General features: G+C 41.7%; 1 protein-coding gene across 1 annotated transcript in view; it reads left to right on the top strand.

The window, feature by feature from the left end:
* Nucleotides 1-19,708, top strand: part of NCKAP5 (NCK associated protein 5) — a 568,803-nt gene that overhangs the window by 14,365 nt on the left and 534,730 nt on the right. Inside the window, exons 2-3 of the mRNA XM_084643960.1 lie at nt 11,949-12,064; nt 17,324-17,452. Coding sequence (XP_084500086.1) covers nt 17,384-17,452 — 69 coding nt within the window. The 5' untranslated portion in view covers nt 11,949-12,064; nt 17,324-17,383. The remainder of the gene's footprint in view (nt 1-11,948; nt 12,065-17,323; nt 17,453-19,708) is intronic.

Here is a 19,708-nt window from a genome sequence, read left to right as displayed (position 1 = left end):
AATGGCCAATGGCTCTGCAATCACATCCACCAACTCCTTTAGTACTCTTGGATGCAACGCATCCGGCCCCATGGACATGTGCACATCCAGCTTTTCTAAATAGTCCCGAACCACTTCTTTCTCCACAGAGGACTGGTTGCCTCCTCCCCATGCTATGTTGCTCCCTGCAGTACTCTGGGAGCTGACCTTGTTCGTGAAGATAGAGGCAAAAAAAGCATCGAGTACATTAGCTTTTTCCACATCCTCTATCACTAGGTTGCCTCCATCATTCAGTAAGGGGCCCACACTTTCCTTGACTTTCTTCTTGTTGCTAACATACCTGAAGAAACCCTTCTTGTTACTCTTAACATCTCTTGATAGCTGCAACTCTAGGTGTGATTTGGCCTTCCTGATTTCACTCCTGCATCCCCGAGCAATATTTTCATACTCTTCCCTGGTCATTTGTCCAATCTTCCACTTCTTGTAAGCTTCTTTTTTGTGTTTAAGATAAGCAAGGATTTCACTGTTAAGCTAAGCTGGTCGCCTGCCATATTTACTATTCTTTCTGCGTATTGGGGTGGTTTGTTCCTGTAACCTCAATAAAGATTCTTTAAAATACAGCCAGCTCTCCTGGACTCCTTTCCCCCTCGTTATTCTCCCAGGGGATCCTGCCCATCAGTTCCCTGAGGGAGTCAAAGTCTGCTTTTCTGAAGTCCAGGGTCCGTATTCTGCTGCTCTCCTTTCTTCCCTGTGTCAGGATCCTGTACTCAACCATCTCGTGGTCACTGCCTCCCAGGTTCCCATCCACTTTAGCTTCCCCTACTAATTCTTCCCGGTTTGTGAGCAGCAGGTCAAGAAGAGTTCTGCCCCTAGTTGGTTCCTCCAGCACTTGCACCAGGAAATTGTCCCCTACCCTTTCCAGAATCATACCTATAGCTGGGAAAAAAGACAGTGGGGAAGCCAAATGGTGGCTAGATAAGAATAACAATACCTTATTTTGTAGAAGTCCTATGGCCTGTGTTATACCGGAGGTCAGTCTAGATGATCACAAAAAGTCACTTCTGGCCTTGGAATCTATGATGTAGTAACAGCATTTGCAGAGCATATTTCATCAAAGCCACTGACAAAAATGAACTAATCCTTAAACCACCCTATATGAGATGTATTATTATCCTCACAGTACAGGAAAGGAAACTGAGGCAGGGAAAAATAAGTGACTTGCCCTAGGTAACACATTTAGTTTGTCAGAGCTGGGATAAGAACTTGGGGTCCTGATCATCTGGTCAGTTACGGGCGAGTGGCTTCAACAGTTAGTGTGATCAAGTCCAAGGAGTTTTTGACTTTCATGCTGATAGCACACTTTTCCCTTTCCACCTTCCTAAGAAAAAGAAGATTACCATTATACTTCATGTAGATTTGTGTATGTTGTTGTTTTCCTGATCGTGTGTTGTAGGGTGTAGTTCTACCCCTGAAAAATCACCTTGGAAAACAGTCACATCAGACTGGCAGCCACTGCTTCCACACTAAAGAGAGACTGCATTATCTCATGCTAATATGCCCACCACCACAAGACATACAAATGTCCCTCAAACATCAGTGGGTGAGTGACCTTTGAAATTTAAAATAAATAAAAACTTAATCTTTGTTTACCTCTGTCCCCTCTCTCTCCATTACCTTAGTGTTATTGTTAATGGTAGTCTGCCATATAGTCTACATGTCTGTTTTGTGTCATTTGAAGTAACTGAGTGCAGACTCGTGAAAGGGATCAGTAGGATGACATAAACAAGGAAGAGTTATCAGCCTCTAACTAGGAGTTTCATGAGCGTTTTAAAATTTACATTTTTATTAAGTTTCTGGCAGATGGCAAGAATGGAAGTCAGTCTGTGACAGCCAGTGCTCTCACAGAGAAGTTGAAGTAAGGCACTGGCAGCAGCTGACTGCTGGAGGGAAAGGGAGGGGCTGTTATTTATATTTTTCCAAAGCTAAGCTCTCACTGTAATATAGATCAGCCAGTACAACGTAGAAAAAGAGAATCATAGAAGAAAGAAATGGAAAAATCCTATCAGGCTCTGTCATCCACCCTGTCACTGTAACATTGTTCCCGATAGTATATTTAATTGTCTCTTATCCTGTCTCGTTTTTAGTATCACAAGCATTTGACCAATTTCCTTGGAAGATGATACCATAGTCTATACTGGATTTCACTATAGGTAGTTTTCTCCAACTACTCAGTGTCTTTCCCCCCCTTTTTTTTCTGTTTAATCTCAGTGTACGAACCCTAATCAATTCCTCATTGTCTTTGATGTTTGTATACCTCTCTCAAATATGTGTAGATAGTTATGCTCTCCCATCCCGTCCTCCTCTCGTAATTGTTTAAAACAATGATGTACAGTTTTGTTAACCTTTCTCCACATAAGCCAGAGCCTTAATCATTTTTATTGCTGTACAAAAGCCCAGTGAACGCAATCAGTAGTATTTTGGTTTCTAAGGGTAACATCCTGGCCCTGTTGATGGGAGTTTTGACCTTGATGTTGATTGGGCCAGGATTACATCCTAAATTCAGAGGAATTATTGCATCATGTAAGACATGATGATTCCCTTCTTCCTCTACTCCAGCCTCTCAAACCTTTTAATTTGATTAATAGATAAATGTTATAAATACATTGGAGTGTACATTTGCTTTTGAAACTATTGTGCATTTCAGATTTGTATCAAAAGTAGGTGGATCTGAGTCACTTCTTGGGTTCTCTGGGCAAGTGCCCACATCTCACCTAAAAGATTGATTGGTAATGTGATTTGGTAAAGGGCACCCCATAATGCTTTATAGAAATATGCTTATGAGTGTAAATATGATATAACTGGAATATGTTTTATGCTAGATATGCCATGTAACACATCTTTGGAAAGGTTATGATCTACTGAATATATTCATCCTATTTATATGCATGTATCATTTTTATATCTGAAGTTATGAGCTTTGGCTCTATGCTTGTATTTAAAGTGTTTGCTGTAGGAAGCACATAAGGCAGATTTGGTCAACATAGTGTGAAGGGGTTATTCAAGTAATTGGGAGTGCTTAACTAGCAATGGACTTTGGGAGACGCTAGTCCACATCTGAGCTTTCCTGGGAACATTCAAACTAACATGTAAACAATGGTGTCAGCCTGCAAAAAGCTGAATCGTTCATAGACATGTGACTTGCCCAGGTGGCTACAGACTCCATCTTGTTACTGTGATTTTGCATAGGAGAACAAAGGGGTTTCCTCCCACAAAAGAGAGAATATAAAAGGCCCTGGAAACCCATTCATTTTGTCTTTAGCTGGCTCAGAAGATAGCCTCTCCACCCAAAAGAGATGCCTGAAAGAAACTGGAACAAAGGACAGTAACTATGGGGGTGCGAGTGATTGCTGGACCCAGACTAGGAAGGAGTCTTGTCTTGAAAGAAGCTTATTGGACCATCTCTGAGGGTGAGATTTACCTGCATTTAATTTCCTACTCTATTAGGCTTAGACTTGTGTGTTTTTGTTTTATTTTGCTTGGCAACTTACTTTGTTCTGTTATTATTTGGAACCACTTAAATCCTACTTTTTATATTTAATAAAATCACTTTTTACTTATTAATTAACCCAGAGCAAGTAATTTAATTCCTAGGGGAGCAAACAGCTGTGCATATCTCTCTATCAGTGTTATAGAGGGTGAACAATTTATGAGTTTACCCTGTATAAGCTTTATACAGAGTAAAACAGATTTATTTGGGGTTTGGACCCCATTGGGAACTGGGTATCTGGGTGCTAGAGACAGGAGTACTTTCTAAGCCATTTTCAGTTTAGCCTGCACCTTTTGGGGGATATGGTCCAGACCTGGATCTGTGTTTGCAGCAGGCTAGTGTGTCTGGCTCACCAAGGCACGGTACTGAAGTCCCAAGCAGCCAGGGAAAACAGGCTCAGAGGTAGTCTCAGCACATCAGGTGGCAGTCCCAAGGGGGTTTCTGTGACCCAACCTGTCACAGACTCCAACTAGGTAGGGCTAGGAGTGGCCTGCTAAAGCAGCAAAGTGCTCTGGGCAGGAGGACACGGGAGAGGCTTGAAAGACTTTCAAGAGTCTGAGCAAGGCTTGATGAAGGATAAATAACTGAATTTTGAACTTGAAGGACTTTATTTTGGAACTGTTTATTATAATAAACCAGCCCAAATAGGAGCATTGTTGGCTGGCAGGAAACCTTTGTGAAATTCCCAAGAAACCCTAAAGAGAAGGAAACTGAGGCAGGGATACTGCAAGGTATCTCCAGGCCATGAGGTGGTGCTTTGGAGGCACTGACCCGGGTACTGTTGGGTTTCTGTTTTTGTTTTAATGTTGCAGACTTCAAGCAGTTACAAGGGAATAATAATTGCTGCAAACTATATTGCAGAGGTATGATTTTTTAAAAAATAAAAGCTGATACAGGAGCAGAAACTGAACAATTCTTATTAATTCCATATATTGCTTGAAGAGTGGCTAAACATATCAATATTTTATAATAAAATAAAACTTCTTTACATTCCAGATGTCTCTTTCTCTTCTTATCTTTTTCATATTCTAGAAATGATATCTAGACTTGTAAGACTATCATATAGAGACCAAATCTGCATCTCAGATCATTCATGAGCTTTTCCATCATAAGATTATCCCATCCTCTCCTGAATCACAAAGATGAACAACTCTATTTTCTAATCGTCCTGTATTTACTTCTAAAATATTGTATTTTTTCCTGTGATTTTGTGTGTGTTTATGCAAAAACATTTTTTGATTGTGGTGGTGTTGAGTTTGTTGCAAAACTTAGGGCACAGACTTTAAGCACAGACTAAAACAGTATCTTTCTAAAAATAGGTCCAAGAGAAAATGTGACTCAAAGAGACACCTGAGATGCAAGTCTCCCCCTGCTTAATCTGGGTTGGTAGTGATGCCAGCAGTAAATTACTACCTTCCCCAACCTGCATTTGATCATTTTTATGGTTTGGGCCACTGAGTAAGTGGGTAGAGTTAACTCCTTACCCTGCCTCAGTCCTGCCTCAGCTGCTCTGGGGAGGGAGAATACAGGTGAATGGCTACATTTACTCCTGTGAGGGAGTGGGGTGTTCTTCCTGGCCCCCTTCCCTCTCTTGTCTGTGTGTGCATAGTCCAAGACACAATCTACCCCTTAATTTCTTCACTGCAATTTTCTTGACCATAAACTAAACTGAAGTTGGACGAATGTGAAAAGAATTTTTCCCTATTTTCATTGATTGCCCTGTCATTCTATCATCTAAGCATATATTAAAAAAATTGATACAAACAACTGTGTTCAACATGTCTCCAAAATCACACCCATCAATTTTTAACATTTTTTCATCTTTAATAAGGACGAACCAGGTTGTGCCACTCTTGTTCACATGGGGCCAGATTTTCCAGTCAACTAAATTCAATTTACACTGCATAAGAAGCACAAAGTAAATTTTTAAAGCAGCTGAAGAATGCCACTGGAGAATTTTCACTGTTTAGAGGGAATCCCTGCTGGTGTATAGCTGGAGAAGATCAGTTAGCTGCCTCCTATGCTAGCTAGCTATATTCCTACCACCAATGAGTGTCAGAGGTGTGGGAGGTGGAGCCAGGTTCTACTCTGACTGATCCCTTGGTGGTATAAGCTTGGCAAAAGCAAGATTAGACCTCTTCTGCTCTAACTTCTGCTAGGGCCAAATAGTCAGGAATCAAGGAGTCACAGCTGACTCCCTGTGGCTGCCACTGTTGGCTATGACTGAGCACATATTGGAAATAATGGAGAATGGGGCAACTGAGTGATAATTTACCCCTCAAGTGGTCCTCTGAAATGAATGAATGTACTTGTGGAGTAAATTACTATGAAATGTGAGTAAGGATGGCAGAATCTGGCCTGTAATAAAGTGTCCAGTGCCGTCTAGGGGTTGGAATGAGAACTATTCAACTGTGTGTTACAGGCTGTAAGGTGTAGCAGCCCAAAAGTGGTAGGGGCTTGTCCTTTGAAGGTGGAGAAGCTGAGTTCTTTCTCTGGTGCCATTGGATGAGATTACCCAGACCTTTCTCCCCTTCTGAGCCCTTCAAATTGTGACTTTAGCTATGGGGTTTCAATAGGGGCTATTCACTCAACCCTCTGCACTGTGAGCAAGTAGATGGGAAGTGGGCAGGAAGTGGGAGAAGCCCTTGTTCTGCCTCTTCTTACTTGCTGGCTAGGTACACAGTGGAGAATAAGTTTCTCCACAAAAAGGGGCAAAGCAGCTATCATCTTCCTCAGAGTCTGGGGATTATGACTCAGAATCACAGGTTGTTAGATGCATGTGTGACGTTGCATTCCATATGATTTTATGAAAATATGGTAATGAATATGAATATAATGTAACTGGAATATGCTTCATGCAGAAGGTATCTTGTAGGGTATCATTACAAAGCTTGTAATTTACTGAGTGTGGTCATCCTAGTTGTATAAATGTATCATTCTTGTATCTGAAACTAGAAATATGAAATATAACTCTGAGGTCCTATTGTAATTATGCAACGTGTGGACCATTAATGGTGGTTTGGAATCTTGATGGCTCCCATCAACTAAGACAATTTGTTGTAAATGGCTGTTTACTTGCAAACCCTCCTGTGAGTCAGGCCAGGAAGAATGAAGGCTTGGGGTCTCACAGGAATGTGACCATGTCACCTGGTACTGGAATCCATCTTAAACCTGGTGCTTTTCCATTTAGAAGGAGGGGTGAGGACTCAGAGAGACAAAAGATTCCCACCTTGTGCCAAAGCTATATAAGGGGGTGGAACAGAACAAAGGAGTTTCCAGTCATGCAAAATCCCCTAGTTACCACCTGAGCTGGAGCTAACAAGAAAGGATTGGGCCCAGATTAGGAAGGAGTCCAGTCTGTGAAAGAAGCTTATTGGAACATCTCTGAGGATGAGATTTAATCTGTAATCAATTTCTTAATGTATTAGGCTTAGACTTGTGTGCTTTGTTTTATTTTGCTTGGTGATTTACTTTGTTTTGTCTGTTATTACTTGGAACCACTTAAATCCTAGTTTTTGTGCTTGATAAAATCACTGTTGCTTATTAATTAACCCAGAGTAAGTAATTAATACCTGGGGGAGTAAACAGCTGTGCATATTTCTCTATTGGTGTCACAGAAGGCGGACAATTTATGAGTTTACCCTGTATAAGCTTTATACAGAGTAAAATGGATTTATTTGTGGTTTGGATCCCATTGGGAGCTGGGTGTCTGGGTGCTGGAGACAGGAACACTTGTTAAGCTGTTTTCAGTTAAGTGTGCAGCTTTGGGGCGCGTGGTTCAGACCCTTGGTCTGTGTTGGAGCAGACTCGCATGTCTGTCTCAACAAGGCAGGGTTCTAGAGGCCCAAACTGGCAGAGAAAATGGGCTTAGAGGAAGTCTCAACACATCAGGTGACAGTCCCAAGGGGGTCTCTGTGACTGAACCCATCACAGCGTGCTCCGTGGGTGGAACAATTTCCTGAGGCCACTTACTGTAAAGTTCCAGTCTAGTCTATTGTGAGGGTCAAAATGACAAAGTAACAGCTGTGCAAAATGCAGGTGACCATGACATCCTCCGTGGTCATAGAATTGTTCGAGTAATTTAGGAACAAATTGTGCTGTCCTTATTCATGAAAATGGAAAATTCTCATTTAAGTCAGCGGATTGTTACTTTGTCTAAGCAGGCAATGTGAGGTTCGTCCCTTATAGTGTTATTAGTTAGCAGAGGAAAAGATTTTTCAAGATATGACTTTTATCTTGAAAATTTTCCTTTAGGCCACATAATATTTTATAACTTCCCAGCATGCTTCATAGAATGAAATCAGATGTTCAAAAACTATGAATAAATTAAGACTGGGTTATAATTTCTCATGTCCATGAGTTAGAATTCACCAGTAAATAATCATTCACTCTCCTGGGCTCTGCTATTGATAAAACCAAATCAAGTTGTGCTCTTACAGGTCATATGGGGGGAGGGATAGCTCAGTGGTTTGAGCATTGGCCTCAAAGGGTTGTGAGTTCAATCCTTGAGGGGGCCATTTAGGGATCTGGGGCAAATATTGGGGATTGGTCCTTCTCTGAGCAGGGGGTTGGACTAGATGACCTCCTGAGGTCCCTTCTAACTCTGATATTCTATGATTCTAAGATGGCACTTCATCTAGCAAAACCTTGCTTGGATTCACTAAATTTTTGTCATAAAAAATGTGCATAGCGACATGTTTCTTTTTGTGTCTCTAGAACATGGGTGGGCAAACTTTTTGGCCTGAGGGCCACATTGGGGTGCGAAACTTGGAGGGCCGGGTAGGGAAGGCTGTGCCCCCAAACAGCCCGGCCCCTGCCCCCTATTCGCCCCCTCCCACTTCCCTTCCCCTGACTGTCCCCCTCAGAACTCCCGACCTATCCAATCCCCCCTGCTCCTTGTTTCCTGACTGCTCTCTCCTGGGAACCCCTGCTCCAAACCACCCGCCCAGGTATCCCACCCTCTATCCAACCCCCTCTGCTCCTTGTGCCCTGACTTCCCTGACCTATCCACACCCCCGCCCCCTGACAGGCCCTCCAGGACTCCCATGCCCTATCCAACCCCTTGTTCCCCGACTCCTGACTGCCCCAGAACCTCCACCCCATCCAACTGTCCCCTGCTCCCTGTCCCCTGAGTGCTCCCGGGACCCCCCGACCCTAACCGCCCCCTGCTCCCTGACTAGCCCCCGGGACCCCCTACCTACCCAACCCCCTCACTGCTGCATGCGTGCGAGCACTGCTGCCACCCCCTTACCATGCCACTCAGAGCAGAAGGAGCTCGCAGCCCCGCTGCCCCCATGGCTGCGTGGCTACGGGGGAGGGGAACAGCGGGGGAGGGACCGGGGGCGAGCCTCCCGGGCCAGGAGCTCAGGGGCTGGGCAGGAGGGTCCCACGGGCCATAGTTTGCCCACCTCTGCTCTAGAAAGAAGTGGGCAAAAACTGTGCCATTAAAATAGTCAATTTTTGCCAAACTGATGTAAAGATAAAATTTGTCAGAAGACTGAATTGCTCAGGGGTTTGGCAATGAGGTATTTCTGTCTGGGTGATAGTGACCTAAAATTGTTATAGGACCATCAGGAACTAGACTGAGATTACAAAGCCAACACTGTAACAAACACTAGCCGTTATTTTTGTTGGCTGCCACAGTAGAGCTAGAAAAGGTTGAAGATTCATGGAGAATTAATGCCTTTTGGCAATCTCGCTGGAACAGGATTGGCAGGGAGGCAGAGAGGATGCTGCCTGTGTTACATCTATTCTAGGGAAAAACACAGGTCTTCTGTCATTAGGATCGTCTATGTGGTATCTTTCACAAGCACTAAATTCAGTCTTCAAAAACTTTAATTGGTACAGCCCATTGACCAATCACATTTTGCTTACTATGGAGAGTCAAGACCTGACTCTTATCGTTCACTGGTTTCATACTTCATTGACTTTCATAAATATACTCCTGATTGATGCTGATGTAAGAGAAATGAGAATCGGTCCGAAAGATCCAGACTTGGTGGTTATGAAGAACGCTTGATTAGTTTATTGTACACATCTTCCTTTTGCCGAAACAAGTTTTACCAACTGGCACTCTTTCAGACCTACTCACATTCACTTATCTGTGAATTGCATCACATTACACAGCTCCTTTGGATTTGGCCTGCTATCTTCAGTGGCTTCCTAAGAAAGATGTCTCTTTCTGATAAAGCCTTTGAATTAGGCCAAGTAGAGACTTGATCTCTGGGTCTGACACATGCACGTCTGTTTCTGTAATCACTAGGCTACTGGATATATCAGGATGGGTATCTCTAATTTTGACCCGAAATTCCATCCTGGACCTGAAACACTTTCCCAACAGAAATCCATGTTTAAACCCAGGTGTTCCTGAGAAAAGTTTCGGGTTTGAGAAACTGGCATTTTCCAGAGAGAAAATACTTCATCAAAAAATCCTGACAAGCTCTAATACCAACTGTCTTCAAATCCCTTTTGACTTCTGTGGAGGAGCTAAGAATGCTCATGCAACATCATCTTGCAGGATCAGTCTTCTGAGGATCAGAACACTGCAACAGATCCCTCTCACTACTCTCATCAGTCATTGTCTCAACAACCCATTCATGCTTTCCTACTTTTTATCTGTTATCATCTTTGTCCAAATAATTTAGTTTCACAGTTTAAATGCCTCATATATTCCATAAAAGCAAACAACAAAGTGTAATCCTTTGACCTTTTCAGTGTTCTTTGGTGTAATTTACTGACTGCTCACTTTCTCCCTACAGCATGGCCCTTATAATCACGATAAAAATGGACAGACAGTCCAAATATGAAATGCTGGAAAGGTTACAGCCTTTGGATTGGTTATAAGTCTATTAACTGTTCAGAGTATTTTTACGAGGAAAGATTTTAACAAGAACAGAAAATGGCATCAGATGAATCACAGTTGTTATGGAATAGGGAAATGATATAAACATAACCCATTCTCCTTAACACATTAACATGGTAATCTTGTGGCCTCTCATTTTATGTCATTGCAACCAACCCTTTTCTCTTTAAATGCATCCAGTTATCCATGTAAAATTAACCTGATAAGATATTGAGATGCAAATCTTTTAAACTTTTCTCATCTGTTTCATCTTGACATCTGTCATTACTGAAACATCTTTAATGCCATATCTGTATTTTATGGTTTATTGAATTCCTTGTATTATTTTGAGTACATTAGTAGGTTTGTTTGCTTTAATCCCCCAATCCTTACTTGCTTGGCTCTTAGAAGTGGTCTTGTAAGGCGGGTTTCTAGATGTTTGGTTTGACAAGCAGGGGGAGAATGCTTTGTGTGAAGAAAGCTTAAAGGTAGATGGCAAAATTGTGTTGCGGACAGGGTGAAAGTTCAGTAGCTGTGCAGATTTGTTTCATTCTCTCTCTGGGATACATTGCGTAGGAGTCTGCCTGCCTGAACCAAACTCTTCAATGCCGCTGGGATAATTTCTCCAAGGCAGGCGATGCATAGAGCTATTCTAGACTCTAAATTGGTCACTTCACAAGCCAGGGGACTTGCTGGGACAGATTAGGAATGTAGATGGGGATGCTCCAGGCTGCAGAGCAACTCAGAGGCGGCCCTTGGGGCTGCTGCACACCTACCACTACTCCTAAATGCCCCAGGAGCAGCAGTAGGGGGTTTTAAGCCGGGTCAGAATCTGGCAAAACAAGTTACACTGCTGAAAGTCTGGTGTAAGGGAGATCAGATTCAGGATCCTTTTTTGTCAGTAGTTCCTGACTGACTTTCTCGAAATTGGATTTTTTGTTTTGATGTAACTTTCCAGAGCCAATCAGAAAAAAATTAGATGTAGGGGCAGCAGGCATGGAGTAGTGCCGTGTTTGCTTCCTTTTCATTCCCATAGCATTCAATTTAGCTAGGTGTTTTAGTGTCTGGCACTAGACTTTCTCTGATTTAATTAATTCACTCATATTAGCACATGACCCAGGCTAAGACTCTTCTCTTTCTCTCTGCAAAAATGCAGCTTGCTTATCCAAATAGTCTCCTAATCCAGTGTGTGTGTGTGTGTGTGGACAATGTGTACCCTCGTGCTAGCAAACTACTGACCAGTCTACTCAAATGCCTGGGTGTGTTGAGCTTTATCTGGCTGATCTGTGCTCATAGAGTTGCTGTGGAGCATATTGCCGGTGAAACAGAAAGTGTGTAATTTCATGATGCATAAACACAGGTGCCAATGCAGTCTTCTGTTTCCCTAATCACTAGTATTGAAGACAGCTGTTTGATACGTCCGCTCAGAAGAGAATTCCAGAATGATTTTTCCTTGTCAGTATTTAAATCCTCAACATCAGCCTGCTGAACACCATTGGAGGGAAGGAGGAGGGTGTGTTAATGAAACCATTTTAATGACCTGCTTTTAATCATAATGGAAATTTTTTTAATGCTTTGCAGAGGTGGAGTTCTGTGGTGATCCCAGTCTGAAGTGTTTGGAAGGACAGAAAAAGGACACAGAATCAGTGTAAGGGTTTCTGATTGATGCAGACCTAGGAATATAACAGCACTGTTTGGTGTGTAATGAATATTCTTCATTATATTGAATATTTGTAGTAATAAGCTCTACGATTTTGAATGCTTTCTTTTTTCCACCTCATGTCTGTTTTGCAAAGGCTCATGCAATTCTTCATAATACTTAAGTTTGAAATGCTTCTGTGTTCATTTGTCTTAGAGAAACCACATGCAAAGCCAACCCATAAACTTCAGTGTCACCAGCACAAGCTGCAAAAGCAACCCTACTGTACTATAGCAGACTAGTGTGTATGATAAATTGGAAGATAAAATTTCAGTTAGAAAACCGATTCCAGGGGGATTGAGTGACTCAAAGGATTCACAATGAGATAGAGAGACTTTCACCTCTAGGTCACCTGTTTAATTCTAGTCAACGTCTACACTGACTGAAAGTTTTTCCTATCTGATGGCTTTTTGATGTCCTATCCTAGTGACAGCACTTAAAACATTTTCCCCCCAATTTTCAGAGATATTACCAGTTCCAGCTGTGTTCTCCATTTCAGGTATGAAGGATAGCTCTCAAACTGGCTGAATTTTTCTAGATGGAAGAAACTTTTAAAATGTGACCAATATATAATCTTTGGCAATTTTATTCTAGTCTCTAGTAGGCTCATGATCCTATCACAAAAAAATCCCCATAATTAGCACTCTTGTTGACAATCTCAGTAGAGGAGGCCAAAGAATGAATGAGCTATGGAGACTGAACTATCCTATTGCCCCAGGGATGCTTGCCCTGTTGGTACTGAGGTATGTGGAGTGGTGGGAATGTTTGAATTGTACCTGTTCTGAGGATAAACAGGAAGACTTCAGTCTCTAGAATTGTCAATCTGACACTTATCACAGTTGCTATGTTCATATACATTTTTTAAAAAGACAAATATAATCAGTTTCACGTTTCCAAAATATATGATTCTGGGCCAAATCCTTGGTTAGCAAAAATTGGCATAGCTCTATTGAACTCTGACCCTGTACCCTTAAACTGTATGAAGAGATCTTGGATGTTTATCTTGGTAAAATAATCTTACACTTTTCCAGCAGTCATGATATATACATCAAAGTATAACCTTCTCTCTGAAGGAGACAATATGAATCAGAAAATGTCATATGTGGATTACAGGTGGAATTTCTGCATGTTAATAACAATACCTTGGTTCTCCTGGATGCGGATTATTAGGTCCATCTCCCAGTGTACCGAACATTTCTTTCCATTATAAAATTAGTGTATTTTCAAAGTGTGTAATACCTCTGGACTGAAGATTGCTTTTACCCTGAAAATTCCTAAATCCAAAGGTATGGCTTCATTGCGCAGTTAATCCAGGCTCTTTCATGGGTGTTGCACCATATCCACCTCTATCCACACACACAACCCTCTCTCCCAAATTTAGTGGTACTTTCAGCCAAAGCTAGCTGGCCTGCTTTGGACTGCCAGCTAAAATACAGGTTCCATAGTTACTCAGGCTGGTAACCTACTGACTTTGCAGTGAGGATAGGGGCTAAACCACTCAAGTGCTGATAGTCCGACAGTGCTTTCCCACAATTTCCCCGTTGTGCCCAGAAAAACAAACAAACACTTCCACAATTCATTGGTAAGGCTATGGTTTTATCACGGAGGTCACGGAAGTCACAGAATCCATGACTTCCAAAGACCTCCGTAACTTCAGCCCTGGCAGCTGGGAGCTGCAGGGTTCTGCTGCCTCCCGCAGTGGCAGGGAGCTGTATCATACCCCCACTGCCTGAGGTAGCGAGCCCCAAAGCTCTTAGCCGACATAAGCAGCAGAGGTTCCCCCAGCACCCAGTCGCTGCAGGCATGGGGAGTACCCCGCAGTTCCCCGGCCTCCACCATGGGAGGGCAGGGGGACCCCTGGCAGCTCCCTGGCTGCTGCCACAGGAGGGCGGGGGACCCCTGGCAGCTTCCCGCCCACACCACAGGAGGGCAGGGGGACCCCAGCAGCTCCCCGCAGCCACCACAGGGCAGGGGGCATGGGGACCCTGCAGCTCCCCACCAGGGAGGTGGGGACCTGGAGCTCCCAGCCACCCCACAGCTTCCCATTTTATCATGGATATTTTTAGTAAAAGTCATGGACAGGTCACAGGCTTCTGTGAATTTTCTTTATTGCCTGTGACCTGTCCGTGACTTTTCCTAAAAATATCCATAACAAAATCTTAGCCTTATTCATTGGTAAAGAATCATAAAGCAGCTCAGCTTACTGCAGCACAAAGAATCCTGGGCCCTTCGCCAGAAGTCCTAGTGTCACCAGTAGGTGAGTGCAGCACCAGTGAGGACACATGGAGTTGGGTATGGTTTTGCAGTGTGGCTGCTCACACCTGGCCTAGGCTAACCTTGGTGCTGATCACCTGAGTTAATTCTTCAATGAAGAAATCCCCTCAGGAGCATCAGGCAGCAGATGATAAACTGAAAAGAGAAGGCTGGTAAATTGTTTTATCCTGATATGTAGGTACAGTATTCCTCATGACGTGGGCAAACTGTTAGTGAGTGGTACAACACTTAAGGTCTATTCCTGCTAGACAGCCACTCTCTCAGAAGGTGGAATCTCTCAGGAGGTGCATTTCTTCCCATTTGAATTACTGTAGGTCTCTTAGCTGGCCTGTAGGTTGATCACTAGGAGATAGAAGCCTACCAGATAAAGCTCTTTCTTTGGGACAGGAAATATGTTGCACAGAAATATCTGTTCAGAGATAAAAGCTTGTTTTTCAACATTTTAGCCAATGTTTTTATCTTTAGTTTGAAGAGAGAGTCTGATTTTGAGGTTCAAACTGGCCTTTGGCTTGTCTGAATTAGAATATTTTTGTTTGTTAAGATTCATGGGCAAGATTTTCAAAAGTGACTAGTAATTGTAGGTGCCTCAGTTGAGGGTGCCCAGCTGGAGGCAAAATAAAGGGAAGAGATATTCAGAATGTATATTTCAGAAGGTACTTGCTTTCTGGAAATCAGGCTTCTTTAAGGTGTCATGAGTTGCACACCCAAGAACTGAGGTACCCACAATCACTAATCACTTTTGAAAACTCAACCCATGTGTCATGGGCTATTATTTCCTAGTTGGAAAAGGGTAGGGCTAGACCTAGATTTGTAACTGTTGATAAATCTAGACTATAACATTTTTGGGAGCCTTGTCCTCACATATATGTGTAAAATGTCCATAGTAGCTCAGTGTCAGTACTGTACAAATAATTGATAGATAGTCTTACATTCATTATTTGTGTAGTGGATTTGGGAATGGTTTCTGCTAAGTGTCTGCAGACAGGACAATCAAAGCACTTACTCAAATGAAATCATGCCCTTCCACTGGGGTGGTTGCCTCCAAACTATGACTACCTCTAGCTCACGCCAAGGTGAGCCTATTGGTCAATAGAAATGTATTTTAGGGAAGGTTATGCTTGGCTGGTATGATGATGAATGGATAGAGATACTGTGCAAAGATGACAAAAGTTAACCCTTTCTTTCTCATGTCTGGCATTTTATAAAGAGGAGAACAGCATTGTATTGAGTTGCCGTTGCACCTTTAATAATATCCATTGTGGTATTTCACGTGAACTGTGATAATTCATCTGGAAACAGTGTTAACTACGTAGTAACTCACCGTTGTGCTCCCTCGTTATCTCAAGTGAATAACACATTTAACATTTTAATTGGTAGCAAAGGAAGCAGAGGTTTACTGTAAACAGCACTGCACAAAATGGAAAAAGAAAGTGATTGGAGCAATAATTGAGATTTCTTCACTGATTAATTGCCACGCACATTTAAATATTCTCTCACTGAGCTCATTTATAGCGATTAATCTCTCTACAGACTAATTTACAGGTATTATATAGAAAACTGGCTGAATTTTGATCTCACACCAGAACAAAACCAGTATAAGTGAGGTCAGATAGGTCTGAAGTTGGGTAGAATGGGAAACCTGACACTGGATATATTGCTATCAGGACAGATTGTGATTCCCCTTAGTCACCTTGAATAGCTTCTTACAATAGTAATCCCACTGAAGTCATAGGGCTATTTGTGGTTCAAGGTACTATTCAAAATAAGTAAAAGGAGTTAGAAACTGGTTCTTATACATGTAGGGTCAGATTCTGCTCTATTTTAGTCTGGTTTTCCACTAAATAGAATGGATTTGGCACTGAGTGAAACTAGGAGGATTGCAACCTTGCTGAAACCATTATTTTTTTAATGGTTTTCTTTCTAAAACTGGTCTTGACTAAAGATTTTGGACCAAATCCTCCAATCTTTGTTCAGGGAAAGCTCCCTTTGGCCTTGCTGGAAGTTAGCCCAGAGTAAGAGCTGCAGACATTGCCCTTTGACATTTACAGATGCACTCAATGTTGGTTGCAGTAGAAGTTTCTTATACTTGGCTCTACATTTATGTGCATACTTATTTGCCTCTATTTGGGTCAGATTTTGATCACAGTTACGTAGTTATAAATCCAGAACATCCTCATTAACATCAAAGACATTATTTCAGATTTACACAAGTGCAGCTGAGAGAAAAATCTGACCTACATTTCCAAAGCACACTAGACAAACCATTGCATGCACAATATACCTCTCTTAGAAATGTGAACCTTTTAAGACATTTTCCGTTATCCTGGACACTTGGAAATTTTTTTTTACGTGATGCAAGTTATGTCTTAGAATTAATAGAAAAGGTCACCAATAATGACACCACTAATTTCCTCCACTGCAGAAGTACCAGAATTTCACAGGATTAAATTCTATGGCCTATATTATGCAGGAGGTCAGACTGGATGATCATAGTGGTACCATCTGGCCTTAAAAATCTATGAAAGGTGCTCAGGGTTTTCAACTCCCAGAACATTGCAGGATTGGGCTCAATATTTGTGCCTCATAAATATAAAAAGGAGTTATGCCTGTAAACATGGTTTACTGGGGAGTGTGAGCAAAATGAACTGTTTATTTTTTCAGACAGCTTACTAGCTCTGCAAACCCATTTCCCAGATCTGTTAGTAAAAGACTATACAAACACAGGGGGCCCTGATAAAGCCAACCAAGGACAGTATCAACAGCTGGGTGGTGGTGGTTTATTTTTTGTTTTTAAGATATCACCTCAATATATTCAGTTTACATTTCTCTCTGGACAGATCAACTTTTTTGGAACAGAAAACTTGTTCCTGGAACACAGCCTACTCGATTCACAAAGTTATTAACTGCTGGATTATTAGAAAGTTAATGATGAAAGACAGAAACTGTTAACTTGAATATTGAAATGTGCATTTATTTATTTCAGTGACACTGGAAACAGCCTGATATTTCTAGTAGATTGCAAGGAAAACAAACCACCAAAGCCATGGAGAGAAAAAAACAACTGCAGAAAAGGGAATTTGGGAAAAGACTTTCTCTGGACAGCAGTCTTGTGGTAAGGACTAAAATATTCATTTACTGTTGTGTGTTTTGGCATTAAAAGTATTGCTCTTTAATTTAAGGAAGCATCATCTGGCACATGCTCTGGATGAATTATTATTGATATACCAAGGACCTGATCCTGAATTTAATGAGAGCATGATCTTGGCCCCAAATCTGCGTTCAAAAAGTAATGTTTTAGCTGCTGAGTGGAATAAACAAAGAATTCTTTTACAGACATATCATGGATGCCCAGATTGGAAAATACTTGAAATATGTGTTTACAACTAGTATGCTGAAACTGAATAAACTGAGAGGTCTCATCCTGCCCACATTCACCACTGTGACTTTTGCAGAGGCTACTCCTTATTCTGAGAAGGGAACTTTTTCCTTGGAGGTGATCGCAGATCTGCCGCCTTCTCAGAGTAATGAGACTCCTGGGAATGATGCTTGGGGAAGTGGCTGGCATGCTTAGTGAGTCTCCTCCATTGTATAAATGCAGAAAAGGATGGGTCTTGCTTGACTGGTAATGTCAGCTGTTCAGGGAAACAAATGTAGAAAGGGGACATGTCTGTGGGAGCAACAACAACAAACAATGAACAACAACAAACAATGAAGTAGTGACAAATGACACATGCACATAACACTCTTCCTCATAGCACAGAACAGAGTCGCTTCTTCTTGGATCCCCTGAATGAAGGGGAAAAATCAAATGTATTTAAGCCCCGCTAGAGCTGAGCAAATTTTTTCAGACAAATAGCTTAGTTGACAAAAAATGCAGTTTCAGGTCAACCTGAAACTATGTATGGATTTGACACCAATAGTTCTGGCCAGTCACAAAATGGCTAGAGGAGGAGGCGAAGGAGGTGGGGATAGTGGTGGTACCTGCTTTCCGCCTCCATGCCATAACCTTTAGCACAGCTGAAAACCCTTAGGGAAAGAGCTTGAAAATGAGGCCAGGTAAGCTTTTCTCAAAGAAAAAATGTAGACACAAAAATATGAGGATGATTCATACTGTGAAGCATCATGAGATTTTCTACTAATTAAAAAGTTCGAATGAATATTTTTCTGAATACTTTACCAAAAGCAGATATATTTTAATCCGTTTATTTCTGCGGAGACTAAGAATCCTCTTGCCCTTAGTACCAGCAAAATATCCACTGAGGGCCCTGTTCAACTCTTGTTAGATCAAGAGAAGTCTTACAATTGACCTCAAGGGAACTGGATCACTTTTAGGTTAAATGGTCATATGATTACTGCTATTATTGTAACAACTAGAGGTCTCCACTATTGCCAACAACTGAGAATTTCAATGCACAGGCTATTAATTAATATTTATAGACAAAGCATGCAAACCTTTAGAGCAATGACAATGATATTTATAGTTCCATGATCAGGTGAAATGAATGACAAAATATTTAACTTGATGTAACAACCCTTATAGAAAATCCCTATACGACTTCAGAATAATACCACCCTTTTCAGTGTTCTATCTGATGGTTGACCTTCCCCACCCACCTGTAATAAGGATATAGTTTTTGTATAGGAATTTAGAATAATTTCTATAACCTGTATTGGTTTCATCCCTATTAAGCTCTTGGGAAGCTTTCTATTATGAAAATCTGTGTTTATATGTTACAGATAAGACATGATTATTATTTAAATCAGAGACACATGTGGGGAGCTAGGATTAGAACTCTTGATTTTCATCTTAAAAAAAAACAGGCCTCTGTCACTTCAGATAAAGGAAAGCTCCTTTAGATGACCTTATTAATAGGGGTCCTCTGTTCTGTCTGTGGGCCAGTCAATAGATGGAAACAACACAAACTCTCTCAGACATCTTAGACAAAGTCCATCCACCTACATGGAACTAGAGCCCTATATTTTTCACAAATTCATGATGATGGAGGGGCAGATGGGCCAAAGCTGATCGGTATTGCAAACCTGGGTGCCAGGTGCCTGGAATGGAGAGCTGGAGTCAGCCTCACAGGTCAGAAACCACTGCTGCATGGTGAGTGAGGGGCAGGCTCACTCTGCAAACCCCATCACCCAGAGAGTCTTTCACATGTTGTGGGCAGGATGCAATACTTGTGGATAAAATGAATAAAATAAAATAACATGAAATTCACAAAAAATTATAACAAAAATATGTTTACTGAGCTCTTACATCACTGTGAATTGCTTTTGTAGGATGGGGGTCACAGTCACATCAGGGTTATGCTGTGATTACTGAAGGTACTTCAATTTAGAACTAAAATAAAATGCAAAAGAA

Source organism: Lepidochelys olivacea, assembly GCF_965140295.1.
Source record: "Lepidochelys olivacea isolate rLepOli2 genome assembly, chromosome: 11".
Classification (NCBI taxonomy): domain Eukaryota; kingdom Metazoa; phylum Chordata; order Testudines; family Cheloniidae; genus Lepidochelys; species Lepidochelys olivacea.
The sequence above is the reverse complement of the archived record's forward strand: the minus strand, read 5'-3'. Positions and strand labels throughout refer to the sequence as shown.